We start from the raw sequence: 25,789 nt of genomic DNA, 5'->3' as shown, positions 1-25,789 counted from the left end.
TTAACTCTTAAGTTGCATAAACTCATTTGAAGTTGGTAAAAATGAAATAAACCAGATCACTGTGCAGAAGAGGTTATGAACTAGATATGGTAAAGCAAATGTGGGAATGAATTACTGTACTGTACTTATAGGCTTTACCTGAATGTCACTGACAGTCCAGTGCCTACAGTGTAAGTTGCAAAAGGGAAGGCAGGCCTTTTTGACTATATTTTACTTTTGATTAGTATGTGGTGAAGGTAGAATGTGTGTCTATTTGTCTGTAGTTGGTGATGGCACTTTGTTGTGTTAAAAACAGGTTGATTTCACCTACAGTTATAACTATAAGCATTATTCCATAAATGATCAAGAAATTGTGTGCTGGCTTTTCCTTTGAGATTTTAGGTTTAAGTATATGATCATGAGCCTTTGATATCTCAACTAGTTTTGTATTCTCTGAAGTAAACTTTCAATATGCTAATTATTGTGCCTGTTCATTAAAAATATGATTATCTGTCATGACAAAGATTATCCATCCATCCAACATCCAATCCTATGCCACCCCATGAGGAGCATAGGGGCCTGGGGCTAGGCAAGTTGGTCCTGACATTTAAGATGAGAGTGACCAGCTTGCTCCTCCCTGAGTGGCATTACGTGAGCAATAAACCCCAACCACCTCATGGATATAAACCTATCTATCTATTGCCAGATGTCTCAATCCCGTTTGGGGTGGCCACAAACAAATCGCCTCCAAGTCGCCCTGTCCCCCGCCATTTCACTCCCCTGCTCCCAACTCACACCCCCCTCTCTCATATACCTCTCCACCCCATCTCTCCATCTCATCCTCGGCCTCCCACTCCCTCTTTCCCCCTCCACCTCACTCACATACACTCTCTTCGTCAGTCTTTCACCCTCCATCCTCTCCACATGGCCAAACCACCTCAGTGTGTTCCTCATAACGCTTCCTATCACATCCACATCAACACCACAACGCTCCTTTATATCCTCATTCATCAGCCTGTCTCTCCATGTGACTCCACAGGCTCCTCTTAAATAACTCATTTCCACTGCTCTCACTCTTGACTTGTGTCCTTCCAACAATGTCCAAGCTTCACTTCCGTACGTTAGAGTTGGTATCACAATACTGTCATGTAGTAACTTTTTCACTTTCATGCTCACTTCCCTGTTTCTTATCACTGCTTTCAAAGAACCTATACAGGCTTAATCTGACTGGAGCGCCTTAATTACCCACTAAACCACCAGGCGCCATAATTTGGTTATATGGTTACCACCCAGCGTAGTAAATGCTTTCCTGGTGTACAGGATACCATTTGGCTTGTCACTCAGTGTGAAGTCCCATAGGCAGAAGGAAAAGGAAAGAATGAAGGAAAGAAATACAGAAGAAGAAAAAAACAGAGGAAAAGGCAGACACCCAAAACAGCATTTCGTCTAGTAAGTGGATGGTGAGTGCCCCCTTCTACCACAAAGGGTAACATAATTTTTTTATAGTTTTCGTGTGCAGTACAACTCTGCTGTAGTTCATTTACATTTTGCCATGCATTTAATGTGTAATATTTGCATGCCCTCATATTTTCCATTTACAGTCCTTCAAATAATTTGGTTGTAAGCAATACAGAACTGAAGAAAATATGCAGATGAGACAAAGAAACTGGATATTGATAAGGTGGTAAAAGTATAGGGTGAAAGTTTGGAGGAGGGAGGAGGTGTCCTGGGCAAAGAAGAAAGTAGATGGATATGTTACAGTGCTGTGTAAGAAAGTGAAGTATGGAAGTGGGTGAGGCAAAGGAACAGACAGAGGAGTGAGTTGATTGAATGAATTATGTATGGAGGACCACATGATTTTTTTTTTTTTTTTTTTTTTTTTTTAGCTGGATAGTTGTTGTAATTGACTCAACTTCTGATTAATGTGAAGTGCATGTGTAAAGAAAAAGAAAAAAAAATAACGGATGGTTAAGTCTATGAAGTGTCAGGATCTTGGTGTCAAGAATGGTGAGTGAATGAGCATCTAACCCGTTTCACTGAGGATGCTGTTGATAATTCTCAGTGTTTGCTGCTTTCTCCTTTCCTTGCATTCAGACTGTATGTTACCTCATTTGCAAGTGAGAAAAAGAGGTCAGAATAATGATGGTAGGGAAATAATTAAAACTGTCAGAACCAACTTACCCAGGTTTTAAGTAGTCTTATGAACCTCCAGACCCTAGGCCTATGTGTTTAGGTTCAGTTTGCTGTGTGTCCCACTGTTGTGGTACACAGTCTTGAAGTGAGTTTGGGTCTTGTTAATAGTCATATCTTTTGCAGTCTGTATAATACTTTTTTTTTTTTGCTGCAGATACCATTTTGGTCATCATTAATGCCCTCAGTACAGCAATGTCTCATTTTTATTTTACTCTTGGTACTTCTAGGGAGTTACTGTCAACTTAGGAGAGGCTTGAACATGAGAAGTTAGCTACTGTCATAGTAAAAGGATCTGACTAAAGCTAGAATAAGCCACAAAAAGCATTATTATAGGATGGGGAATTGACTTTTTTACAAAAGATGTATCAGTAGTAAAAGATTCTGCTCATCCTGCTCTTAAGTGAGGAGAGTGTGGAATAATGAAAGATAAAATCTGAACATTCACTTCACAGTACCTGTGTGGTGGTGTGATAGTCTAAGGACGGTTTGGTCTTTTACTCTAATTTGACCTAAAATTATTATCAACCCTTCTTGATTGCAGAGTTGTAACCAATAGATTAACACTAGAATATGATGCTGGTCATGAGGAAATACTTGCACTGTGGAAAAGATGTAGAGCCAAAGTATTGTCTTTTTCTACCCTAGCTATCTTATTTTCTGTTATCTTGTTTCTGGATTGTATTTTACCCCTTCCCCAGATGGAAAGGTCAGGATGATGATGATGATGATGATGATGACTTATTTGTTGGAATATTCCAGTTGTTGTGTGATGTAGGATATGATTCAGGCATTCCTTACTTAATGCTTGAGGTGTGTGTTGGGATAAATTCTACTTTCAAATGAACCAGCTAAGTTAAATAAGTTAATCTCTCTTGATCAGTGAGTTATCAGTGCACACATGCATGCACACACACACACGCACGCACGTGCACACACACACACACACACACACACGCATGCACGCACGCACACACACACACACACACACACACACACACACACACACACACACACACACACACACACACACACACACACACACACACACACACACACACACACACACACACACACACACACAGATTCTTACCTCAGAGTAACTTTGTAATGAATCTTTTAAATAAAAATGTATTAATCCCTTAGTAGTAAGTGGGGACGCTCACCATCCACTCTCTTGATGTAGTGCTGCTGTCAGGTGCCTGCCCTTTCCTCCCTTCCTTGCTCTTCTGTCTAGCTTTCTTTCATTCTTTCCTCCTCCTTCTGTCTACAGGTGACTCCACACTGAGTGACAAGCCACATGGTTTTCTGCACACCAGGAAACCATTTACTATGCTGTGTGGTAACCACATAGCCAAATTATGGTGCCTAGTGGTTTCGTGGGTGGTTAAGGCGCTCAGATCAGATTGAGCTGGTGCAAGTTTATATGCAAGGGGCGGTTGTGGTTTATGCCACTCGGGGAGGAGTGAGGCTGGTCACTTTCATCTTAAATATCAGGACCAACTTGCCTAGCCCTGGGCTCCCACGCTCCTATGGGGCAACACTGGATTAGATGATGATTGAATGGATGAATTACTGTTATCCCTCATCAACTTAATACTAAAGTTAAACAAATTATTGTAGGGACAGGTTTTCTCTATGTTTCACACTAATGATTAACTATCATGCACTTCATTTTCAGATTTACATTTTTTTTGTAAGCACTGCAAATATACAGTCCAGGACAGCATAATACTGTATGCAGAACTTAATTGTAATATTAAACAGTAAACTGTTATACTGTAATGAAGTATTGTTTATCATCATAGTTTATGCACATGATGAGCATGTAAGTGCTAGGAGTGCTGTATACCATACTTAGGCCATAATGCACCATATTTATTTTAAGTACTATACTCCAGTAGTATTTATGAACTTTGTATAGTTTCTTTATGATGACAAATATTTAGCAAAACTACTTTCTGTGTGGGGTGTACTGTACATTAAACAGAGTCATTTTATTTATTTATTTTTGTAAATACATTTCCCAGTATGAGCCACAAGTTGATCAGGAGGCAGATGCACAAACTTGTGACCAATGCCTGTTTATACCTAATGCAGATTTGGTTGTGCTGGAAGAACAAGAGATACAGAAAGATTCTGCGTTCTTTCTGTCTTGCAAAAATGGAAAGTAGGTGGTTACAGTTTTTTTTTTTCTTATCTAAAATCTGTTTCTGCTGAAAAAACAAGGCCTGGAATGCTTGTGTATTCCTCTTTCCTGGACCTTCCTGTGAAAAATAACATTTACAATGGAATTATTCCTAAGTTCATTTCTTAATCTACCACTAAAGTCTTTGACTGAAAATTATACTAAATATAATTGACTGTCCACCATATTCTGTTGTCCACTGCAAGTTCACAAATAAAATGTAGAAATTGATCTTACTGTTTTGTTGCCTTTGATTGCAGTACAGGACGAGTAAGAATAATGTACCTGTTGATTGCTTCAATTTATTGTGGCCAAATAAAATCATTAAGTACTGTAGTAGGATGTCTAAAATAACAGAGTACATGGCAGGGGGAAAAGTTACTGGGCTAGGAATAGATTTAGGTTTTATGACTGGCAGAGTTGGTCTTATTCCCTTCACTACAGTACCACAAATTTTGTTTTACTATGACAACCGACATTCAGATAGTGGGAGGCATAGCAAAAGGGGTTCATAGAGTTTGTATCTAATCCCTTGACTGTCAGATGTCTTCCAGTTAGAATAAAGATGTTTGGAGTTTGGACAAGCGAAGTTAAGACCTTGCTGGAGAGTCTCTTGAATGTGTGGAAGAGTTTTGTTATTTGGGGGACATGTTATATGCTGGAGGTGGGATTGGAGTTAGCTCTGTGAGTAGGGTAAGGAGTGGTTGGAGGAAGTTAAGGGAGCTGCTACTCTGCTTCCCCTGACATTGAAAGGGTTCTCCCTCTGTGCTATGGAATCTTTGTATGTGGCATGTTATAGGAGTGTAATGCTGCATGGTAGTGAGACCTGGGCAGTAAAAAAAGAGGATATTCATAGGCTCAAACGTACGGAAATGACAATGATTAGATGTATATGTAGTGCGTCCTAGAATGCGAGGCCTGGGGGGGGGGGGGCTAGGATTATGAAGAGTCTAGAGGAATGATGGGACAGGAATGTATTGGCGTTGTGATGAGATGGGGTAGATTGAGATGCTCTGGGCATGTTGCGAGGATGGAGGATAAAAGTTGGATGCGGGAGGTGAGAAGTGTGCACGTTAGGAGTATGGCTGTGACAGACAGAGCGAAAAAAGCCTGGAGCAAGGATATAGAGTGAAACCTCAGGGGTAAGTAACTGATCAGGAATGCAATACCCACCCCAAAGGGAGACCACAGAGAGGCGCATGGATGGGATGAAGAAACACCCATCCCAGGAGGAGACCACGGGGAGGCGCATAAGTGCCCCGAGCCAGATGAACCCCCATCCCCCGCCACCATGCGCCCCTCTTCCCCTCGACGGAGCCAATGGGGAGTACACCGCCCCACCGCACTACACTCCAGCCGGACCAACACTCACCAGCACTGGGGTGGGACTAGTGCTCTCACAGTCCCCAGTAGGACCACGGCAATGTCCACTGGACTTGCCGAAGAAGGAACGTCCACCAGAATTCCCTCACCTACAGACCCCGCAGGGAGCAGAACTGCGGCACTGTCCACCGGACTTGCTGGGCAGGGATCATCCACCAGACTTCCCTCGTCTGCAGCCCACCACCGGAAGCAGGACTGTGGCAATGTCCACCAGACTTGCCGGAGAAGGAACGTCCACCAGACTTCCCTCACCTGCCATCCCAGGGCAAAGAAGAACCGTGGCAACATCCACAGGACTTGCCGTGGAGGGAACGTCCGCCTGACTTCCCTTGTCTGCAGCCCCACCAGGAGCAGAACCGCAGGAACGTCCATTGGACTTGCCGGGGAGGGAACGTCCTCCACACTTCCCTCACCTGCCATCCCAGAGATAAAGCAGCATGGAGAACCACCATTAGGTGAACAAGGCCGATGCATGCAAGCATGTTGGAGTCTTTACAAATGATATGAAATGATACGGTGACTTAATAGGTTGGCAGGCATGGTAGAAGTCTAGGAACAATGTTTAAAATGTCGGGGAAAAGGGGGGTTTGACTCGCTCAAATACAGTGAAATTCCATGGAAACAGACGATACAGGAGGCCCCGCCGTGGGTCATCAAAAGCCCATAAGATGCGTTCATCATTGTTATGAGGAGTATAGGGGGATTATGGGCACCAAAAGCCCCTAAGTTGTGTTCATTACTGTTACGAAGAATATGGGGGGGTTATGGTAGTGGCCAACTTGTCCGGCTGAGATACTGTTGAGCGTATCTTTGCACCCGAAGTAAGCATAGTCTATAATATGATGACCGTTGCTATATTATAGCAACGGTCATCGTGGTCTTAATTATTTCAGTACTTGGTCTCAAGAAAAAGGGAATGTACTGCATCTTTACCTTTCTGTAACTAAAATGCATTATTATAGAAACAACCAAATTAGTGACGTTAGCAGTGTACGCGGTTCTCATAATTCAATATAGAAAAATAATGGAGTAGAAATTCAAAATAGCTGACCCCTAATACTTATTTTCTGTGGTAGTTGAGATTGATAGAAAACGACAAAAGCGAACACAGTAAAGATTCAGTCAACGGTAAGATGCCGATAACTGAAATGTATCTTTTATTTATAGCAATACACTACAGTATTTGCTACCATGAACATAAAAAAATAGTAACATCTTTAGTACTTGTAACTCTGAGTAAGAAAAGTTTTGTGTTCATATTTTCACTAAGGAGATAATATAGTGTAACTGGCAACTTTTCATGTATAAAGACCCAGTTTTGGCGGGTAAATCAACAGTCGCTTTGAGTTAGTCCTTTGTGAGTGGTAGTGGAAAACAGGATCAACGATGAGTTCAACAGACAGCTTCGTCGGCATTGGCGAGTCCCAGCGCGTGAGCAGCAGGTATGTAAAATGCATGTATATACTTCTGGTATATGATGTGAGCTAAATGACCATCTGACAGATGGTGATGCGCGTGCAAAACAAGCATGACCTCACGTGCTCAGTTCACCTGGGATCAGCTGTTGCTGAAGGCCCCCGGCAGGAGTACCAGAGATTGGTTTTTTCATCGTTTTTTTTTTTTTTTTTTTTTTTTTTTTCCAAATATCGGCGAATGATGTTTTAGTAAAAAAAAATAGGCAATGCATGAAAACTGTTTGCTGGTCTGATATATTTTCTAGTACGATAACTGCACGAATAGTAATGCCGAGCAGAGTAAACAAAGGCGTTGGCAGATCGACCGTCAGATTCATAACTGGTTCTGGAGCGACCGTGACTAAATTAAGAAGTGTCGTGCGAATGTCATGTAGGATCTTGGAATTCCATTTCTGTGATATGCCTGTTTTAACTAATATTTCATGTGTATGGCGCAGTAACAACTTTATAACAGTGAAGATGTTTGATTGCTTTGGAAAGATTGATGCTTGAAGAGAAGGGGAAATCCGAAAGACATGGTGGAATGTGGGGAAGGATGTTCATGTATGGATGGTGGGGAGATGTGGATGAATTGATGGAGAAATGTGGATGAATTGATGGAGAAGTGGAGTTTAATGGGTTGGTGGAAAGTTGAGAATAAATGTACTGATGAGGATAGATATGGATGGAAAGACACCGTCGTAAGAAACTGAACGTTGCATAGATTTGGAGCGTTGGTGAGATGGGAAGTAAAGTACCGTTCTAGTGTTTGGATTTGTACTCTCCACACGAAGTTGGTCTCTCCATCAGCAGTGCTAAGCTGTAGCTAACAAAAGGTTAACTCTATGCTAAATTTCTAGTCAGGTGGAAGTGCTATGGAAAGGATGTAGAACCACAGTATTGTCTTATTCTGCCATCAAGTAACGAAATTTGCTGTAAAAATACGAAAATCCTATACTTATTTGCCTTTTTGTTGCTTTGGCTTCGTAGGTCCTTTTTCTTCACGATTTATAATGCTAATTACATCAAGGCATTCTCTTGCATGTTATTATTATTTTTTTTTTTCGTACTGTTATCTACATAGGAACTTGCTTTAGTAAAATGCAAGAAGATATTGATGTGTAAACTGTAGAATAGGTCTCCGAGGAATAAAGTGTTAAGAACTCAGCAAAACCCGCAAAGTGAATAAAATCTTGAGACTGAAACCACCGTTGTTAGGGTAGATATTGCTTATAGTCTGATACCGTTTACCTTGGAATTGCTACATTTATATCACCGCCAGACTAGTTTACTCAGCTTAGATTCTCCGTGCATTTATTTGGTCTCGTGCATGTTAAGATTGACTCAGTGTTTTGACTCAATCTCAGCTTAATAAAATAGTCTGGCGAGGGCTGGAATAAATAGTTGTCTGGCATTAAAGCAGGTCAAAATAATATGGTCTGGTGTTATTCGGATCATGAGTTAATGGCAGTGTGGTTATGTTGGCCTGTTTGATTACGTGTACCAGTACCGTATCTGCTTGTCTAAACACCCTAACCTACCCCTAGTGCATAACCGGCTTTGTGACCGTACCCGGGGCCGGATTAGCCGTCAGGTGACACAACCGTAAAGCCTCGTGGTCCGTCGTAACCGGTACCAGTATGACTCACCACCACCCTTCATCCTCCCCCTCCTCCAGCTCCTTGTTTTCCTCCTCACCACCCCTCCCTCCTTCCTTCTCCATCACCCACCCTCCTCTCTCCTCCCATCTTTCCCTCTACCGCCCTCCCTCTTCCCTGTTCGACTCCTCCCATGTTCCTCTCTACCATTCTTCCTTCTTTCCCACCCTCATTTCTTCTTTACTTCATTCCTTTCATTACCCCTACTCTCTCTACACATGATTCCCTTCATCAGCCCTTCTTCCCTTCGCCGTCCCTACCATATTGCTTTTTTCAATCACTTTTTAACCCCATGCTATCTTCGCGTTTTTTCCTTCTCCTTTCCATCCCATGCTTCTCTTCCCTCGTCGGCCCATCCTCTTCCCCCCCCCCCACTTTATTCCCTTCCTTGCCTTTCATTCCCTTTTGTCCCTCCTCAGTTAGTCTCTCTGTCCCTCCCATTTTCCTTCCCCGATCTCCCCATCAGTTTTTCCTTTTCCATGCTTCTCATAATTTCCTTCTTCTCTCTCCTGTTACCCATCCCTCGATTTCCTTCCTTCCCTCCTCCTCACACCCTTCACCCCTCCTAGCCTTTCTCCCTCATTAACCTTTTTATCCCTCTTCCCTGCTTTACCTCTCCCCGTCGACCCCTCCTTTGCTTCTCACTTCAGCCTCTCCATTCGCCGCAGTGATGCATCTCTGTCGATACTCTAGTCACTTTTCTTCGGAACTTTCTGCTCCTCCACTATCCTTGTCGTTTAGTCTCATTCTTATAGGAGCTGCTTAGTATGGGCCATCATGCCTTACTGCAGTTATGGTATCCTCTTTTACGTTCTTTTGGTCTTATTCTTGTCCCATTACGTTGGCCGTACAGCTCTCCTTTATTCATTTCTGATTGAAGAGTTAACCGGTACTCTCGTTTGCTGGAAAGGGCGTCATTAAATTTGTCTTTGGACCACCAGGCTTTTAGTGACCAGGCAAAAGTGAAAGATTCTGAATTTGACATTATCAGATTTCTTTCGTAAGAACATGTTTTGCAGGCTGTGTGTGTGTGTGTGTGTGTGTGTGTGTGTGTGTGTGTGTGTGTGTGTGTGTGTGTGTGTGTGTGTGTGTGTTTAAGCTGTGTTTAAGTCTGGCGTGGGTATTATCGTATAGAGTATATCTGAAGCTTAAAATTCTACGCTCTGGGGGTTAGAACGGCGAAAGTATTTTTGAATTTTGCCCAGAAATGTAGTGGCGCTGTTAAAGTTAAATATGCTCTCTCTCTCTCTCTCTCTCTCTCTCTCTCTCTCCGCTGAGGTATCTGACCCCTTTAATATATCCTCCCTCCACTCCTCCACCCTCCTGCATCCACATTATCTTCCCCCTCCACTATCACTTCCTCCACTCACTCCATTCCTCTCTCCCTCCTCTCTCCACTTCCCCCCCCTCTATCTGTCTGTCTGTCTATCTGTCTATCCATCCATCCATCTATTTCAAGTCTTTCCCCCCATTGTGTCATTTCTCCGGCCACAGCTTTCCCTCCATTTCCACTCTCCCTCTTCATTCCTCAGCTCCTGTCCCTTTCGCTCTTCCTTTCCTTTCATTATTCCATCGTTCCCTCATTCTTGCGTCCTTCCCACATCCTAGTTCTTTCCCCCTTCCATATGTTTTCATTCTCTTGATTTCTTTCCATTTTTCCTTCCGCATGAACTTTCTTTGCCTCCCCTCCTGCAGTTCTTTCCTGTGTTAGTCATCCCGCCTCTCCCTCCCCCTGACCTATTCTGTGTTCCTTCCCTCCCTCAGTTCCCTCCGTTGGTTCCTTCCCTCCTTCCATTACCCATTGTTCCCACGTTCCTCCTCCCCTCTCCCTCTTATACAGTAGCACACCTTCCATACCTCTCCCCTTTTCCCCTCCCTCCCTCCTTCCCTCTTCATGAACGTAACTCCCTCGCTTTTTGCTTACGAGCCTCGGTTCCTACATTCTACGTCCCTATTCAACCCTTTCAAGTACCTCTTCCCCTCTTCCTCCCCTCCCCTCCCCTCTCATTCTTCCCTCCCTCCCTTCCCTCTCCCCTTCTCTCCCTCCCTTCCCTCTCCCCTTCTCTCCACTGGTGCTGTGTTCCTTCTCTGTCCCTCTCTTCTTTCCCTCCTCCCTCCTAGCCTCCTCCCACCCTTTCTCCCCTGCTTCAACTCCTTTCCTTCTACCTTCTTGCCTTCTCTCTCCCTCTGCTCCCTTATGGCAGTTAATATCCTCCTCCTTCCTTTACTACAGCTCCTTTCCTTCATCCTTGCCGCATCCTACTCCCTCACTCCTGTTTCTCCTTCCTCGCCTCTGTTCCTCCTTCGGTGCCGTTAATCTCTTGCTAATCACCGTTCCTCTTGTATTTATCTCTTCCTTAATACCAGTATTTGTCTAATCCTTCTTTAGTAGCGGACCTGCCTCGCTTGTTAATACCCCATTTGCCTTAAATCCTCTACCCTCCCTCCCGCCCTCTTGTCCCTTCCATCCTGCCTCTCCCTCTCACTTTCCTCACCACCCCCTCACCACCCTCCCGCCCTGTGGCCCCTTCCACCCTACCTCTCCTCACTTTCTCCTGTACCGTACTTTCCCTCCCACTCATTCCTCCATCACTTTCCTTTTTTATGCTGTCACCCTCCTTTTTTATCACGCCTTTACTCTCTTCTCTACACACTTTCCCCTCTCCTTTCACCCCGCACATTCCGATACCCTTTTCTTGCCGTTTCTGTTGCTGTTTGCCTTCCTTTGTATATATTTTCTATTTAATTATTGAACAGACCTGCCATTAATAAACAGCGTCGAAAAGATCAACTCATTTATTGTTATTTGTTTTACCTCTGTACTTCCCCTCCCCCTTCCCCCATTCTCATCCCCTTCATCCCGTCACCCTCTTCCCCTCATCTCCCCCCCCTCTCTCTCTCTCTCTCTCTCTCTCTCTCCTTCGGTATCTAATCTCGCCAGCTTCCTCTCGTTCATAGCTACCGTCCGCTTTCGCACGTTAAAGCATTAGCTGTTTCTGATATTTAATTTCTGATACGTAACTTTTCTCAGATTATTAACGGGCATTATATTTCGTTCCCATCTCCTGCTGGCTGATGTATCTGATATCAGCAGAGAGTGGAGAGAGCCTTATTAGGTGACTCAGTTTTTTTTTTTTTTTTTTTTTTACTCCAAGCTATCGTACCTTCATCCTTCTACCCCACAACTCTCCCCGACCCCCACGCACCACCGCACCCAACCTCGCCCTTACCGCCATAACCCCACAAACCACGCCCTCCCTCCCCGCAAACCACGCCCTGCCTCTCTCCCACCCCGTCAAACCACACTCTCCCTTCGTCCTCTTAATACACCCTCCCTCACCTTAGCACATCGTCCCTCCCCCTTCCAGACATATCCATCACTCTCACTTCACCACCATTCCCTCTCCACCTTTCCCCTCTCACCTCCACTCCCTTCCTTCCCCCTTCCCCAATCTTCTTCCGAAAGGATATTTTTCGCATTGTACAGTACCTTGCACCCACTCTTCGAGTATTATTCAGTTTAGTTGGTCACCATATTATGAGAAGGATGTTAGCCAGAATCTGGAAAGAATGTATTGAAGACTGACTGCGATTCATGACCTGAGTATAAACTGTAAGAGGACTGTTAGAAGTGCTGAATGTCCTAACTTTAAGCACAGAGTGTTTTATAAAAATTTTCAGTGGGCTCGTTCATAAGCACTTCTGTCATTTAAATCACATTAAAGGTAATGAAAAATTGTTAGCGGAGATCGGCGAATGAAACAATTTCTTGTCAGCCAAGTTAATCAAAGTTACAGCAAACTGTCTGACGATGTCGTTGACTGCCGTGGTGTAATATCACTAATTACAACACTTGTTTCAGATCCCCAGCGAAACATATTCCTTGATCAATATTAGAAATGTGGTCAGTAGGTGTTTTTTCTTTCCATTTAGATTAGGGAGAAAACAGTTATAAAGTTCTTAAATACGGTACCGTACCTTTAATTACTTTAAAGTGTCTGTATGTTTCCATAGATCGTTTCTGGAAATATGCTACAAGTTGTTCTGTACTGCGTGGTGGTATTACATTTCTCATATTTTCTTGCTGATTTCAATTGGTGGGTTAGGTGGTCCATCATGCAGTGCTATTCTTACATAACATCATAAAGAAGACATGTTCATAGCCTCTCATATAACAGACGTTTGAAAGCAGACAAAAGCTGCACATTTCACCAACACACTCCTCCATCCCCCGTTACCCCTTACAGTAGCGTGCCCTCCTTTCCCCCCACCTCTTGCCGCATTCACCTCTCCCCTTCTCTCTCCTCTTCCCACCCCCGCCCTCCCCCTCTTTTGTACTATACCACCCCCACCTCCCTCCCTCACATAGTGGTCATTTGTCTTACCATCGCCTCTTTTGTCTAGTTCCTCATCTCCCCGTCATCCCCCTCCCTCACATTCACTACCTACTCCCTCTCCCTCACCACCCCATTCTTATTTCAGCCATCCCCATCCTCGTTGTCAGCTACCGAGTATCCTTAATTTTTCCCCCCGATTCACCCCAACTCGCCATTTACTCTTTCATCCTTTCTTCCACCCACACTCCTCCCCGGCCAACTCTTTCGTCCCTCACCATTCCCATTTCCCTTTTATATTTACCGCTTCAATACTCCACATTTATATCAGTTTTAAATTTATTCTGTCCATCCCCAGTCTTCTCTCCGTCCCCATCTCTCAGCCATTCGCTCATCTCCAGTCTTCTCTCCTTCCCCATCCATCAACATTTTACCCTCCATCCCCTCCCCACCCATCATCCCCCATCCGTCATCCCCGATCTCCATTCCTTTCCCTTCCAGACCCCCACTTCCCCCACCACTACCCCTTTGCCTTCTTTCTCTCCTCACCACTCCCCTACTCCCTCCCCATCGTCATCCCCTCCCATTCCATAACCCCTTGCCTTATCATATCCTACCTTATCATATCCTACCTTTTATGCAATCACACACACACACACACACACACACACACACACACACACACACACACACACACACAGCCTCGCCATGCCTTCCTCTACCGCTTTATATGGCTTGCATGACGTGTTCTCCCCCTCCCCCCATCCTTCACTACCGTACCTAAAGAGACGATGTTGGCTCATGCATTGTGCCTGTGGGTGCATCAACGGTGAGGGATTGGGTGCGTGCGTGTGTGAAAATTAGGAACGGGTAGTTATAGTGGGAGTGTGTAAGTATGTGCCGTTAGTTTGTGTTTGTAGAGTTTGTATCCTAGTGTGTGTGTGTTGTGGTGTGGTGTGGTGTGGTGTGTGGTGTGGTGTGTGTGTGTGTGTGTGTGTGTTTTGTGCTGTGGTGTGTGTGTGTGTGTGTGTGTGTGTGTGTGTGTGTGTGTGTGTGTGTTGTGCTGTGGTGTGTGTGTGTGTGTGTGTGTGTGTGTGTGTATTAGTCATCGTGGAAACAGGATAAGGACTGCAGGCCATGAACTCGGAGGGGGAGAGAGAGAGAAAGAGAGGAAGGGGGGAAGGTAAAAAATGCTGATAGATGCAGGAGAGGAAATTATACGAAGGGTGATCAGAAAGTAATGACAGTTCGTGCTATAACATGAAAACCTTGAATGATGGGAGGTAGGGAAGCAAGGAGAGTGCAGAGTTGCCTGTCCTTACGAGTTTGAACTTGTCGCCGTATGCCTGACTTTTCTTGTTTTATTGTTGTGAGTGAATGCTTCACTCTTGTTTTTGCTCTCTGGCCAGAAACATGGATTACTTGAAAGAAGGCTGCAGGTTCTACATTTTTACGAGGTGGAAACTGGGAAAGAAAGCAACAGAGATTCGAGGGGAATTATTACAAGTTTATCCAGACACTACTCCTTCCCTGGAAACTGTTTCCCGCTGGATTCGTGCTTTCACAGCAGGAAAAACTGAATTGAAAGATGAACAACGCTCTGGACGCCCCGGACATCCGTGACCGAAGCAACAACTGTCCGTGCACGGTCCATCATTGACGAGGATCCAACTGTAACTCTTAGGTTCTTAGCCTTGGAGCTTGATATCAGTTATGGGAGTGCATATGACATCGTGCATGAACAATTACACCTGAGGAAGAAGTGTTGTCGATGGATACCCCATTTGTTGACTGATGAGCAAAAGGCTGAACGGGTGAGGATTTGTCGTGTCTGGCTTGCTGAATTTGAACCAAATGGTCCAAAACGGTTCTCAGATGTTGCTACTGGAGATGAGTGTTGGATTTCATTCTTCACAACCCGTGACAAGCAGTCAAACATGGTGTGGTTGGGCGATGAAGACCCTCGACCTCAGATTTTGAAGGAAGGATTTCGCAGCCGGAAGCGCCTTTTCACCATCTTTTTCAATTCTCAAGGACCAATATGCGTGGATGTGATGCCTGAAAAGTCCACTATCACAGCCCAATACTACACAGACCAGGTCCTTCCACAAGTCTTGGAACACAATGCCAACACCGCACCAACCCGCCGTCGGTCTCGCCTTTTGCTGCACCACGACAATGCTGCACCCCACAAAGCTCGCCTCACTATGCAGTACCTGGAACAACAAGGTATAACTCTGCTCCCCCACCCACCCTACTCCCCTGACCTGGCTCCCTGTGACTTTGGTTGTTTCCAAAAATTAAATCTGCCATCTCTGGGAAGCAATTTCATCGCATCCAAGACTTGGCACGGACCGTCAATTCAGAACTCCGAAGTATACCGTCTTCAGAGTACCACGCTTGCTTCATGAAGTGGAGAAAGAGAATGGAACGCAGCATAGAGGTTGGAGGGGAGTACTTTGAAGGAATGTGAGTCATAGTTTGATAGTTCTTCATGCTAATAAAAGTTTATGGACTCACTGTCATTTCTTTCTAATCACCCCTCGTATGAAGGGATGACTGGAAGGGAAGAGGTGCGTCAGGTGGAGGAAAGTAGGGAAGGTTGGGACAGGTAGGAAGGAGGGAGGTAAATAGGGAAGGGAGGGGAGGGAGGAAGGGAAGAAGGAGAGGAAAGCGAGAGCAGACAGGAGGGAAACTGGACCGGCAGGAGGAAAGTTGTGTTTGTAAGGGGGGGGGGTAGAAAGGCTGGAGAATGGAAGGAAGAGGATGAGGGAAGAGGGGGGAAATGAGCTAGAGCTTGGAGAAAACATGGAGGAAAGAAGGGCGGTTAGGGGAGGAGGGCGGTGAATGGTAGAGGGAAAAGGGAGAGATTAGAAGAGGGAAAAAAAGATGTGCAGGGAGAAGGGCGATAAGGATTATAAGAGGGATAAAATGCTCGAGAGCGAAGGAAAGAGGGAGAAAATCAAGTGGTGGGGAAAGAAGGGAGTCTACTTAGAGGAAAGGGCCGGAGTGAGGGAAGAGGGAGACAGTGGAGAGGCGGAGGAGAGATGGAGGAAAGAAGAGCCGGAGGGTTTCATGGAGGGAGGGAGGAATGGAAGAGAAGACAGCTGGAGGGAAGAGAGAGGAGAGAAGGGATGGCTAGAGGGCATGATAGAGGGAAGTAGGGAGAGATGGGGAAGGAAGAGGGAGAACAGAAGCGGTGAGAAGAGTTAATGGGAAAAGGAGGAAAGGCGTGACGGAAAATGAGGGAGATGAGAGGAACATGAGAGAAGTGTTGAGGGAAGAGGGAGAAAGAGTGGGGAAAACAAGGGTGTGGAGGGGAGGGGAAGGAAACAGTAACTGGAGAGGTGAAGGACTAAGATGAGGATGAGAAGGAAGGGAAGGAAAAGGGGGATGGGGAAAAGTAAGGAAGTGTGTGGAGGGAAATGGGTGGAGGGAGGAGAGAAGGGGTGGGGGGCTGGTGAGTGAGGGAGAGGGACGTAAGCCACACTGCGCCAGAAATCAATACTCGGCACTGACGGGTTCGCTGAGCTCAGACATTCACTCACTAAGGCAGGCACACAGACAGGCAGACAGGCATGCTCTTCAAACACTTAATTGTTCAAGCACTCCACTCCCAGGACGTGATTTTTTTTTTTTTTTTTTTTTGTTCTATCACCAGACGATTTTTTCAGCTATGGAGGGATTTTGAATTGGAGGAGTTTCCTAAAGCCTTCATAAACTCCTTTGGGAATGTCTTTGAATTACTTAGTCTGGTGATAGATAGGGTAGTATAAAATGTCATCGGATTGAAATGGTTTAAATTGTGTACCGCACCTATTATTTGGCAACGGTGTTTGTGTTTTATGTTTATTTATTTCATTATATATGATTCATCCATCACGAGAATAGGGTCATAATCTGAGTGGTTCTAGAGATTTCGTAGCACCTTCTCCCTTGGATTTATTCTGCACATCACACCTCGGGTTCATCCTGTATGGAGTGTATGCTGTTGATTCAAATTACATAGATATGAACACGATATAAATGCCCTTCAAGTCAATATCAAAGTATGGTATGGAAGATGAGTCTGTAAGGAAGTGGTGTTACGAAGCCTCCCGTGCCATGTAGAATAGGTGCCATACTGCCACCTGTCATCACCACTTCCGCTCATTTACCGGGTCGTTTTATTCAGTTGGGAAGGCCATGTTACTAGCCCGTTCACATCGATGACGGATTTCATATTTTTCGTTTCGAGTTGCCCTTATTTCTTCATTATTATTATTATTATTATTATTATTATTATTATTGTGTTGGTTAGTAGAGGATGAGTTGAAGGCTGTGTTTTACCCCCGAACATTTCGAAAGATCAACCCTGTGTGAATACCTGTAAACCCATCTGGAGAGTGCAAGTAAAATGTCATCGATCTGAATGGCAAAAATTTGTTTGCTTTGTGCACCCCGCTTTTTTTCGCTTGATTTGCCCCAGTATGCTTTTTTTAACGTGTTTTATTATTTACTTGTTTTATTTATTTTTTATTAATCTTGAGCCTTTTTTAATTGCCAGTTTCCATCCTAAGCTGAATTCATCCAAGCGTAACCAGAATAATGAATAGTAAAATAAAGAAATCAATGACCCTAATAACTGTACAACGTGATTTCAGTGTTGTAAATGAAATAACCTGACTGCAGCAAAAATCTAGTATGCATATCATCGTGTAGAAGCGATTAACCACTTCACTCCGAGGACAAAAATTTTCATGCCACCTCCAGACGATTTTATTTAGCGTAGCCTTTTTGAATTGAAGGGGGGAGAGGGTTACGGCCTTAACCTTTTCATTAATTATAGATCTTTTTAAAGTTTAAGTCATGTGGAGGTAGTGAAAGTAAACAAAAACAAAAAAAAAAGGAACTGAAGTGTAGGGGTGAAGGGAAAGTGAATATAATCAAGTACCGGTACCAGTAGCCTTCTGAGTCATGTTACCCCCCCCCTTCTCTCTCTCTCTCTCTCTCTCTCTCTTTCTTGCATTTTTTTTTTTTTTATACGGCAGGTGGTCTGGTGGTTAGATTGCCTCGCTTTAACACTATCGTATAGACAGGGTTAAGTGAATTAGACTACGCTTTGAATTAGATTTCAGTGTTAACGTAATTATTTCGTGTGTGTGTGTGTGTGTGTGTGTGTGTGTGTGTGTGTGTGTGTGTGTGTGTGTGTGTGAGCTTAATGAAATCGTTCGTCGGAAGCTGGAATATAATACGATTTTTTTCTCACTAAAGTCATTTGTTGTACTTATTTTTGTTTTCGCTTCTTGTTTTCTCGAGCGCAGTAAAAATCGTCTGACGTTAGACTAATAATAATAATAATAATAATAATAAGGATATGTGTCGTACCTGCGGGAGTAAATGGTGTAGTGGTGGCTGACCTTTGCATCTCCTTACTGTTATCTGTGGCTTCTTTGACTTGCTAAATGGGACACGTTGCATCCTCCCGTGTTTAAGGAATCATGCACAGAGCCGAAGAAACATGCTTAGAAACTGGATAAAAGAAGACCGTGATAACTACAATAGCCTTCCCTCGGACCCCTACGCTTCGATGGGGGATAGTGTAGAATTGGCTTTTATTTTTCCCCTCTTGTAAATTACCATACCCAATTAACCTTCCTCGTCTAATTTTTTGCGCCATTTCACGTGACATTCTGTGCGGGAGGGAGCGACGTGTATACAAATGGCGTGCGTGACGTCACAAAAGGGCGACTAAATGTTACTGAACCCTACCGCTCTTCCTCTCCCTCTCTCTCTCTCTCTCTCTCTCTCTCTCTCTCTCGACGTTGAATACTCTAAGGTCGAATATACCACAGAACTTTCGTACCTGCCTGTCTACCTGTATCAATCCTTGTATGTCTAGCCATCCATCTGTCTACTCGAGTGTACCTAGCTACCCTTATGTCTCTGTCTAGGCACCCATCTGTGTATCTGTGTCTGTGTTTAAGGTAAGAACACTGATAATAAATAAAGGCCGAAGCCGATACTGGCGCCTGGGGAGTGAAGAGAGGGGTGAAGGGTGGTAATCCATTGGCAGATATACAGATGGTGATTGGAGAGAGTTCTGGAAGGTATCGACACTCTGGAAGTACGTCAGCAACACTGCCAAAATCGTGTGTGTGTGTGTGTTGCATGACTCCTTGTCCAATCCAATACGAATTTTTCCTTCATTGCGATTACGTATTTTAATTCTTGTCTTTTTCTTACCAGACGATTTCATTCAGCTTAGGATAATCCCCTGGTAGTTGTGGTGTTAATGAAAGCTGGATCTAACCCCTCTAGTTTGAAAAGCCTCTCCTAAGCTGAATATAATTTCTTGGTAAAAAAAAAAAAAATACTACCACGGGCTGTTAAGGTTACTTTTCTGAATACTTGGGTGAAAGAGGAAATCCTTCGAGACGTGCATTAGTCAAGATATATTTTCTGTTTATTTGTTTTACCTGTTATGTAATTTTTCAGACAATTAGTAAAGTGAATGTGTTTAAGATTACCGGTGTACACTGATAATTCCTTCAGACTCTCGGTGGGTGTGTAGAATTGTCCTTTATTAAGAGTTAACAATAATGATACTAACACCTGTACAGTAGAGCCAGCAGCATGAACACAAATTTACATTTAAATTTAATATCCTCCCCTCTCCCCACCCCCACCCCCTGTGTTTCGCAAGGATTATTCAGCATTTTGATCGAAGCCTCCACTACAGTACATGAACACGTGCGTGAGCTCAGGTAACCAGTAAAAAAATCAATATAAACTAGGTGACTGCGTGGCTCTGAGCACCGGAATACTGGGAGAGCAATCGGACAATAACACAAGGATTTAAGACGTGCCTGCAAGCTGTTCATAGCGGGTGGTACAGGCGAGATGAAGCCAGGAATAAATGTGGATATGTAAAAGAATGTACTGGACTACACATCAGATACTATCGTAGTTAACAGTTAAAAGAATAATTTTGATATATACAATTGGTAACACCTACAGGAAAATCAGGAATAGGAGAGAATAAAGTGATTGGGAAGAAGGGAGAGTAAAGAGAAAATCAGGAGTGATTGAAGAGATGAGACTAATTGGAGAGAGAGAGAGAGAGAGAGAGAGAGAGAGAGAGAGAGAGAATATACCTCACGTGAAAGTTTAGCCTGTAACCTTGAGAATGTCTGGAGACTGGCTAGCTGAGAGGGAGGGAGGCGGAGGTAGGGGCAAGGGAGAGGAGGGAACAGGGGATGTGGGAAGAGAGGGATAGGGTTGGGGAAGGGATAGAATAAAGGAACAGCAGGGGAAAGGACTGGGAGCGAGGATATAGGAAAAGAATAAAGGAAAAGTTGGAGGTACACGAAGGAAGGAAAAAAGTGAGGGTGAAGGAGGAAGGGTGGCAAGGGGAGAAGGGAGGATGGCGGGGAGGGAGGGGGGGTGATGCAGTGCGGTGAATCAACCCAACACCTGGTGCTGTTGTGCCCTCCAGCACTGAGGCCCTTCACAGCTTGTACCGGCCGATTTGTGGACTCGGTAGCCAGGATAGTGGAATATATGTAGCCTGTTCCTCACGGATTAAGTAGCAATGTTTGTATTCTTGATCATTTTTTCCTTACCCATCCCACTTTCACATGGTGCGAGGGGAGGGGAGGATCCAGATCACAGCTTTCATCTCGCTGGGGACACGAATCAAAGAAGGAAAGAACCTTCAGTTCATATACCCCTCCTCCTATACTGTGTTGATGAAAGTACTGGAGGAGAGATTAGCAGCCCCAGTGCTTGGTGCTGAGGTCGGTGCATCTACATGACAGTACAAATAAGAGTTGGGAGACATCCAACCCTACAGTCGTACCCCTGTTAGTCACCTTTTTCGGCATGTGGAGTACATGGATATTTTCACCTATCTTAATCCATACGTCGGTATACCTGTCTGCCTCAGTATTGCATTATGTATGAAAAAATACTGCAAGTGCAAGAAAGTTTCCTAATACAGTAATTGTTCGTGATGTAAGTACTGGATAATGGTACACAGACAGCCGAATTCCACCTGTTTTTGAAGCAAATATTGAATTGTGGTGTGTGCAACAGGTGTCCTCGTTTGAACAGCCTGGCCTTGTATGGATCTTTGGGTCGAGAGTGGAGACCAGCTGAAGAACGAAGGAGAAAAAAGGGGCGAGAATGCCTATAATGCGGCCACGGTCACGATCCTTATATGGCAGGGGCGGGAGGGGGAGTAGACGGGGAGATAGGGAAGTAGGGGAAAACGGAGACAGGTAGGGAAGAGAGGGGAGAAATGAGAGGTAGCTGTATGTAGGTAAGGAAGGAAGGAATAGGGATGGGGAGGGAATGGAATAAAGGAACAGCAGGGGAAGGGACTGGGGACAAGGATAAAGGAAAAGAATAAAGGAAAGTTTAGAGGTACACGAAGGAAGGAAAAAAGTGAGGGTGAAGGAGGAAGGGTGGGAGAGGGAGAAGGGAGGATGGCGGGGAGGGGAGGGTTATGCAGTGCGGTGAATCAAATATACACACACACACACACACACACACACACACACACACACACACACACACACACAAATCACGACACGACCATTATCCTTAACAAAATCCTTCATGACTTCATCTATATAGGCATCTATCCTTGATCTTAGATATTTTCCGTACTCCAAACAATCCCCCAAATAGGTAATGCATAAAGCTAAAAGGCAGAAACGCGGTTGACTAATATCCGTCCATATTCTTTTTGTTTATTTACAGATCTAATTTACTGTCAACCTAGTGTATGCATAGGACAGGGATGATAGGTGATGAGGGAAAGGTGGAGTGAAGAAGGTATGGATTGCTGGCTGGTTGAGTGAGGATGGAATGGAGGTGTGCGGAAAGAAAAGGGATGGAAAAATGAGGAAAGGGAACGTGTGATTGACGTAGTGTTAGACGGAGGAAGATGAATAGATGGGGGGAGGCGAGACTGGAGGGACGAGATTACGGATGGTGAGGTGAGGATAGGTTAATGGAGAGATGTATAAGATTGTGATGAACGGGTACATGGAAAGAAGAGAACTGGTGATGGGAAAGAGGAGGGCGAGAGAAGAGGACCGATTAGCCTCTTCAGCACCATGACATTTTATAATTTTTTTCTTATCACTAGCATTATCCAGTCCAGGAGAAGCTTAGTGAACTGGAGGGGTTAGGTGTACCCTTTATTAGCCGTTTCATTTCGGGGATACTCTGCTAAGCTGAATAAAATAGTCTGGTAACAACAGTAATGAAAAAGACGTCCACGGGTTCATGGGCTTGGGAAAGGAAGAAGTGGAGTGAAAGAGGAGCGTAAATGAAAATAAAGTGAGTAAGCCAGATACAACTATGTTCCCCTGCGAAAGAAAGGAAAGAAAATACGTGATGGACGAAAGAAACTGTTTTATGTAAATGGAAGGGAAGTCGGAATGTACAAAAAGGATAAAAACAAATCGTAATAGACATTCGAATGGGCGGTAACCAACATAGGTCTGTGGTTGGGGTCTGTGGGCATCTTAAGAATTATGGCGGTGTCCTTGTGTAGGTGGAGATGGATGTGCAGGAATGTGAGGGAGAATGGAGGGAGGGGGTGACGAAAGGGAGAGTATAGAGATGGAGAGAGAAACGGGGTGACGAGAGGGAGAGAATAGAGATGGAGGAGAGAAGGGAGAAAGGGGGTGAATAAAGGGGTGGGAATAAAGATGGAGGAGAGTGAAGAGACGAGAGAAACGGGGTGAAGGAGAATAAGGGAAAGGATGTGTGGGAATGTGAACCTAGTGAGGAGGGAGGGAGGGAGGAAAGTGACAGACGGTGGAGACAAGTGGAAAAGTAGGGTAGGGAGACAAGAGGGGAAGGTGGGGGGAAGAAAAGTTAATGTGAAAGAGAGAAAAGAGGGGGTGAAGTAAGGGAAAAAATATATTAATTACTGAAACAAAGGAGGATGAAGAAACAAGAGGGGAGCGGGGTGGGCGATAGAAAAGTACCGGAAAGTTTGAAATAAGAATTGGGAGGGCGAGAGGCTGGAGAGAGAGAGAGGGGGGGGGGATGGATGGATTTCCAGCCTGTCACGTACCGTAGGCCTTCACGTATATACATCCAGGCTCACCCATCGTGTGTGTGCGCGCGCGCACGAGGGTGTATTGTAAATTTCTGAGAAATATTCGAACATTTTATTTTTACGATGTTAAAGTCCTTGTATGTAAGGACTTTTATGCTTTGGTATGTGGTGTAGTTTTGAGAGAAAGAGAGAGAGAGATACCAGGATATGTAGACTAAGCAAATGCGCTTGTTTACTGTGTGTGTGTGTGTGTGTGTGTGTGTGTGTGTGTGTGTGTGTGTGTGTGTGTGTGTGTTCGCGCGTGCGCGCTTGCGTGCCTGAAGGAGTTTCTGATGGGTTTATTTCGTGTTCTTCTTTTCTTTTTTCCCCACTGAGTTGCATTTGTGGTTTTGTGCTTTTTGGATCCTGCTGATTGTTTTTTGGTTTGGTGTGTGTGTGTTTGTTTGTTTGTTTAAGAAATTGAATTATGAACTGGGACTGGGGTGTAAAGCAACAACTATAATTAGCAGAGGAGAGAGAAAGTGAATGTGCAAGAGTTTTGTGTGAGAGAGAGAGATTATAAACAGATAGGCTGATTAACTAACAGTACATAAAAGTAACTCGATCGTCCTTTTTGACTAACCCTCCCTCCATCACCCTTATTCCTCTGCCGACCCAGATAATTCCGCCCTGTCACCTACGCAATTAACTCCCGTAATGACCTCGTGGATTTACCATGATTGTCTTGTATTAACCCGCCCCTGCCGCTTGCACATCCTCCAACTCGATAAAGGATTTGGGTGTTAGCTGGAATATTTTGTCGCCAGTTTAATTGATGTTTGAAACAGAAACGTGGATACGGTGATGTTGTTTTGTATGATTATTTGGGCTGTCATGATTTCCTTCTTGTTGATAAAATAGCGATGTGAGCCAAAATATATCATCGTGGTGTGATTACCGTAGTTGTTCAAATGACGTCTGGGTGTACACTGGTAGGCATACATTAAATCACTTACCTTTTTAATCCTATAAGTAAAATTGGCCGTTATTTTCGATGTGATTAATGGGCATGATAATGTAAAGTGATCGTAGTCAAGAGGTTAATGTTTTTTTTGTAGCCTTTTCGGTCGTAGGGTGTTCTCGTTAAAATAAGTAGCCTGGTAGTAGCGAGAGCAAAATATAAAGGTCACGAGATCCTTTACTTGAATATATGCTGACTGTTGTTTTTAGATACTGCCTCACTCCATCTTTTAACCCCTTCATTTTTGTTTTTAATGCCTGTTGGTCCCAGGGGTTACTGCTTAGTTAGAGAAGGGCCTTTCTCAGTGACGGAGCTGGTAAAGATATGTGCAGTCCATCTAGTTCGAAAAGCAGTAGCTAGTCTGATTAAAATCGTCTGGAAATGGCAAGATTATTAGTAGACATGGCAGTAAAGGGGGTGAGTGGGAATTAGGGTAGTGTGATCGTGATGTTGGTAGCCAGATTGTTGTGGGAATGTTGTCACCTCTGCATTTAACCCCTTCATTCCAGTGACGTGTTTTTAAAGTTAATTCTTGTTACCTCCAGACGATTATTCTTCACCTTAGGAAGAGATATCAGTTTGTCAAGGGACTAATAGAGACTTTCTAACCTTGACACTGCAGATGGTTTAGCCATTGTTAAGAAAATCGCCTGGAGGTAACAAGGATAAAATATAAAAAACCGTCATCTGATTGAAGAGGTTAATGGAGATAGGTTCACTTTCAGAGCGATTTTTGTGTATGTTTTTTTAGGCGTTAACATGAATGAAGGAAAGACCATCGTGTTAAAATAGTAATAAGTTTTCTAAAGGGCTGTGAACTGAATAATGATGTTAGCTATAAGAGAATGTTATACCAAGTTCTCAGTTCTCTGCCAAATCGTTAATCGACACAGCGTTTACCTCAGTGCTGGATTGCTCTGAACTGAATTTATTATCTTCCTACGTTAGCCAAAGCAAAAAAGGCTCGTGTGTGGCAGCCATAGTGTTACGTCATTGGTATGGTCGATGGAATGAGTCACGGCGCGGATTGCTTGAGTCAATAGTAAGAGCCGTGGAGAGAAAATTGTAGAGACACATTGATATAGTTTTGAAGATACAGTTGTTTCAGCCCGACTTCGACCCTGTACAGGTTATGTATATTTAGTGAGCCGTGCAGACATTGTTCCCACATACCGAAATTGTCTTTATTCTGAAGAGACGACAGTTTTGGCCCGACTGACTGTTCTGATACACCCTTACCAGAAGTTGTATGCTCATGAGAAGTCAGTTTTAGTATGTAACTACTCTGTGAAATAAATAGTCTTAGAGAGCCATATTCTCCTTTTCCTTAGTGATTTTTTTGTCTGTTAAATCATTATAATAGTCTTGTTTTCAGTGTTCAGGCGAATTACAGAATTTGGTCTTTATTCTGTCAGTCATTTAACCGTAGAGTCAAGTAGCCAACCGATCATGGAAGTTGATGGTAGTGTTGTATTAGCTGGTATTGGTAATGGGTCCCTTTATTCTTCCGGTAGTCAGTTAACCTTTCAGTCAAGTGTGGGAT

At 44.0% G+C, this 25,789-nt stretch overlaps 1 protein-coding gene across 1 annotated transcript in view; it reads left to right on the top strand.

The window, feature by feature from the left end:
• Positions 1-7,091: 7,091 nt before the first annotated feature.
• The window catches only part of LOC145413805 (uncharacterized), a 145,732-nt gene continuing 127,034 nt past the window's right edge, over positions 7,092-25,789 (top strand). Inside the window, exon 1 of the mRNA XM_080283466.1 lies at positions 7,092-7,182. Within this exon, the coding sequence (XP_080139592.1) occupies positions 7,127-7,182 (56 nt within the window). The 5' untranslated portion in view covers positions 7,092-7,126. The remainder of the gene's footprint in view (positions 7,183-25,789) is intronic.

Source organism: Coenobita brevimanus, chromosome 97 (assembly GCF_032717465.1).
Source record: "Coenobita brevimanus isolate Jiangsu-jjx chromosome 97, ASM3271746v2, whole genome shotgun sequence".
Classification (NCBI taxonomy): Eukaryota; Metazoa; Arthropoda; class Malacostraca; order Decapoda; family Coenobitidae; genus Coenobita; species Coenobita brevimanus.
The sequence above is the reverse complement of the archived record's forward strand: the minus strand, read 5'-3'. Positions and strand labels throughout refer to the sequence as shown.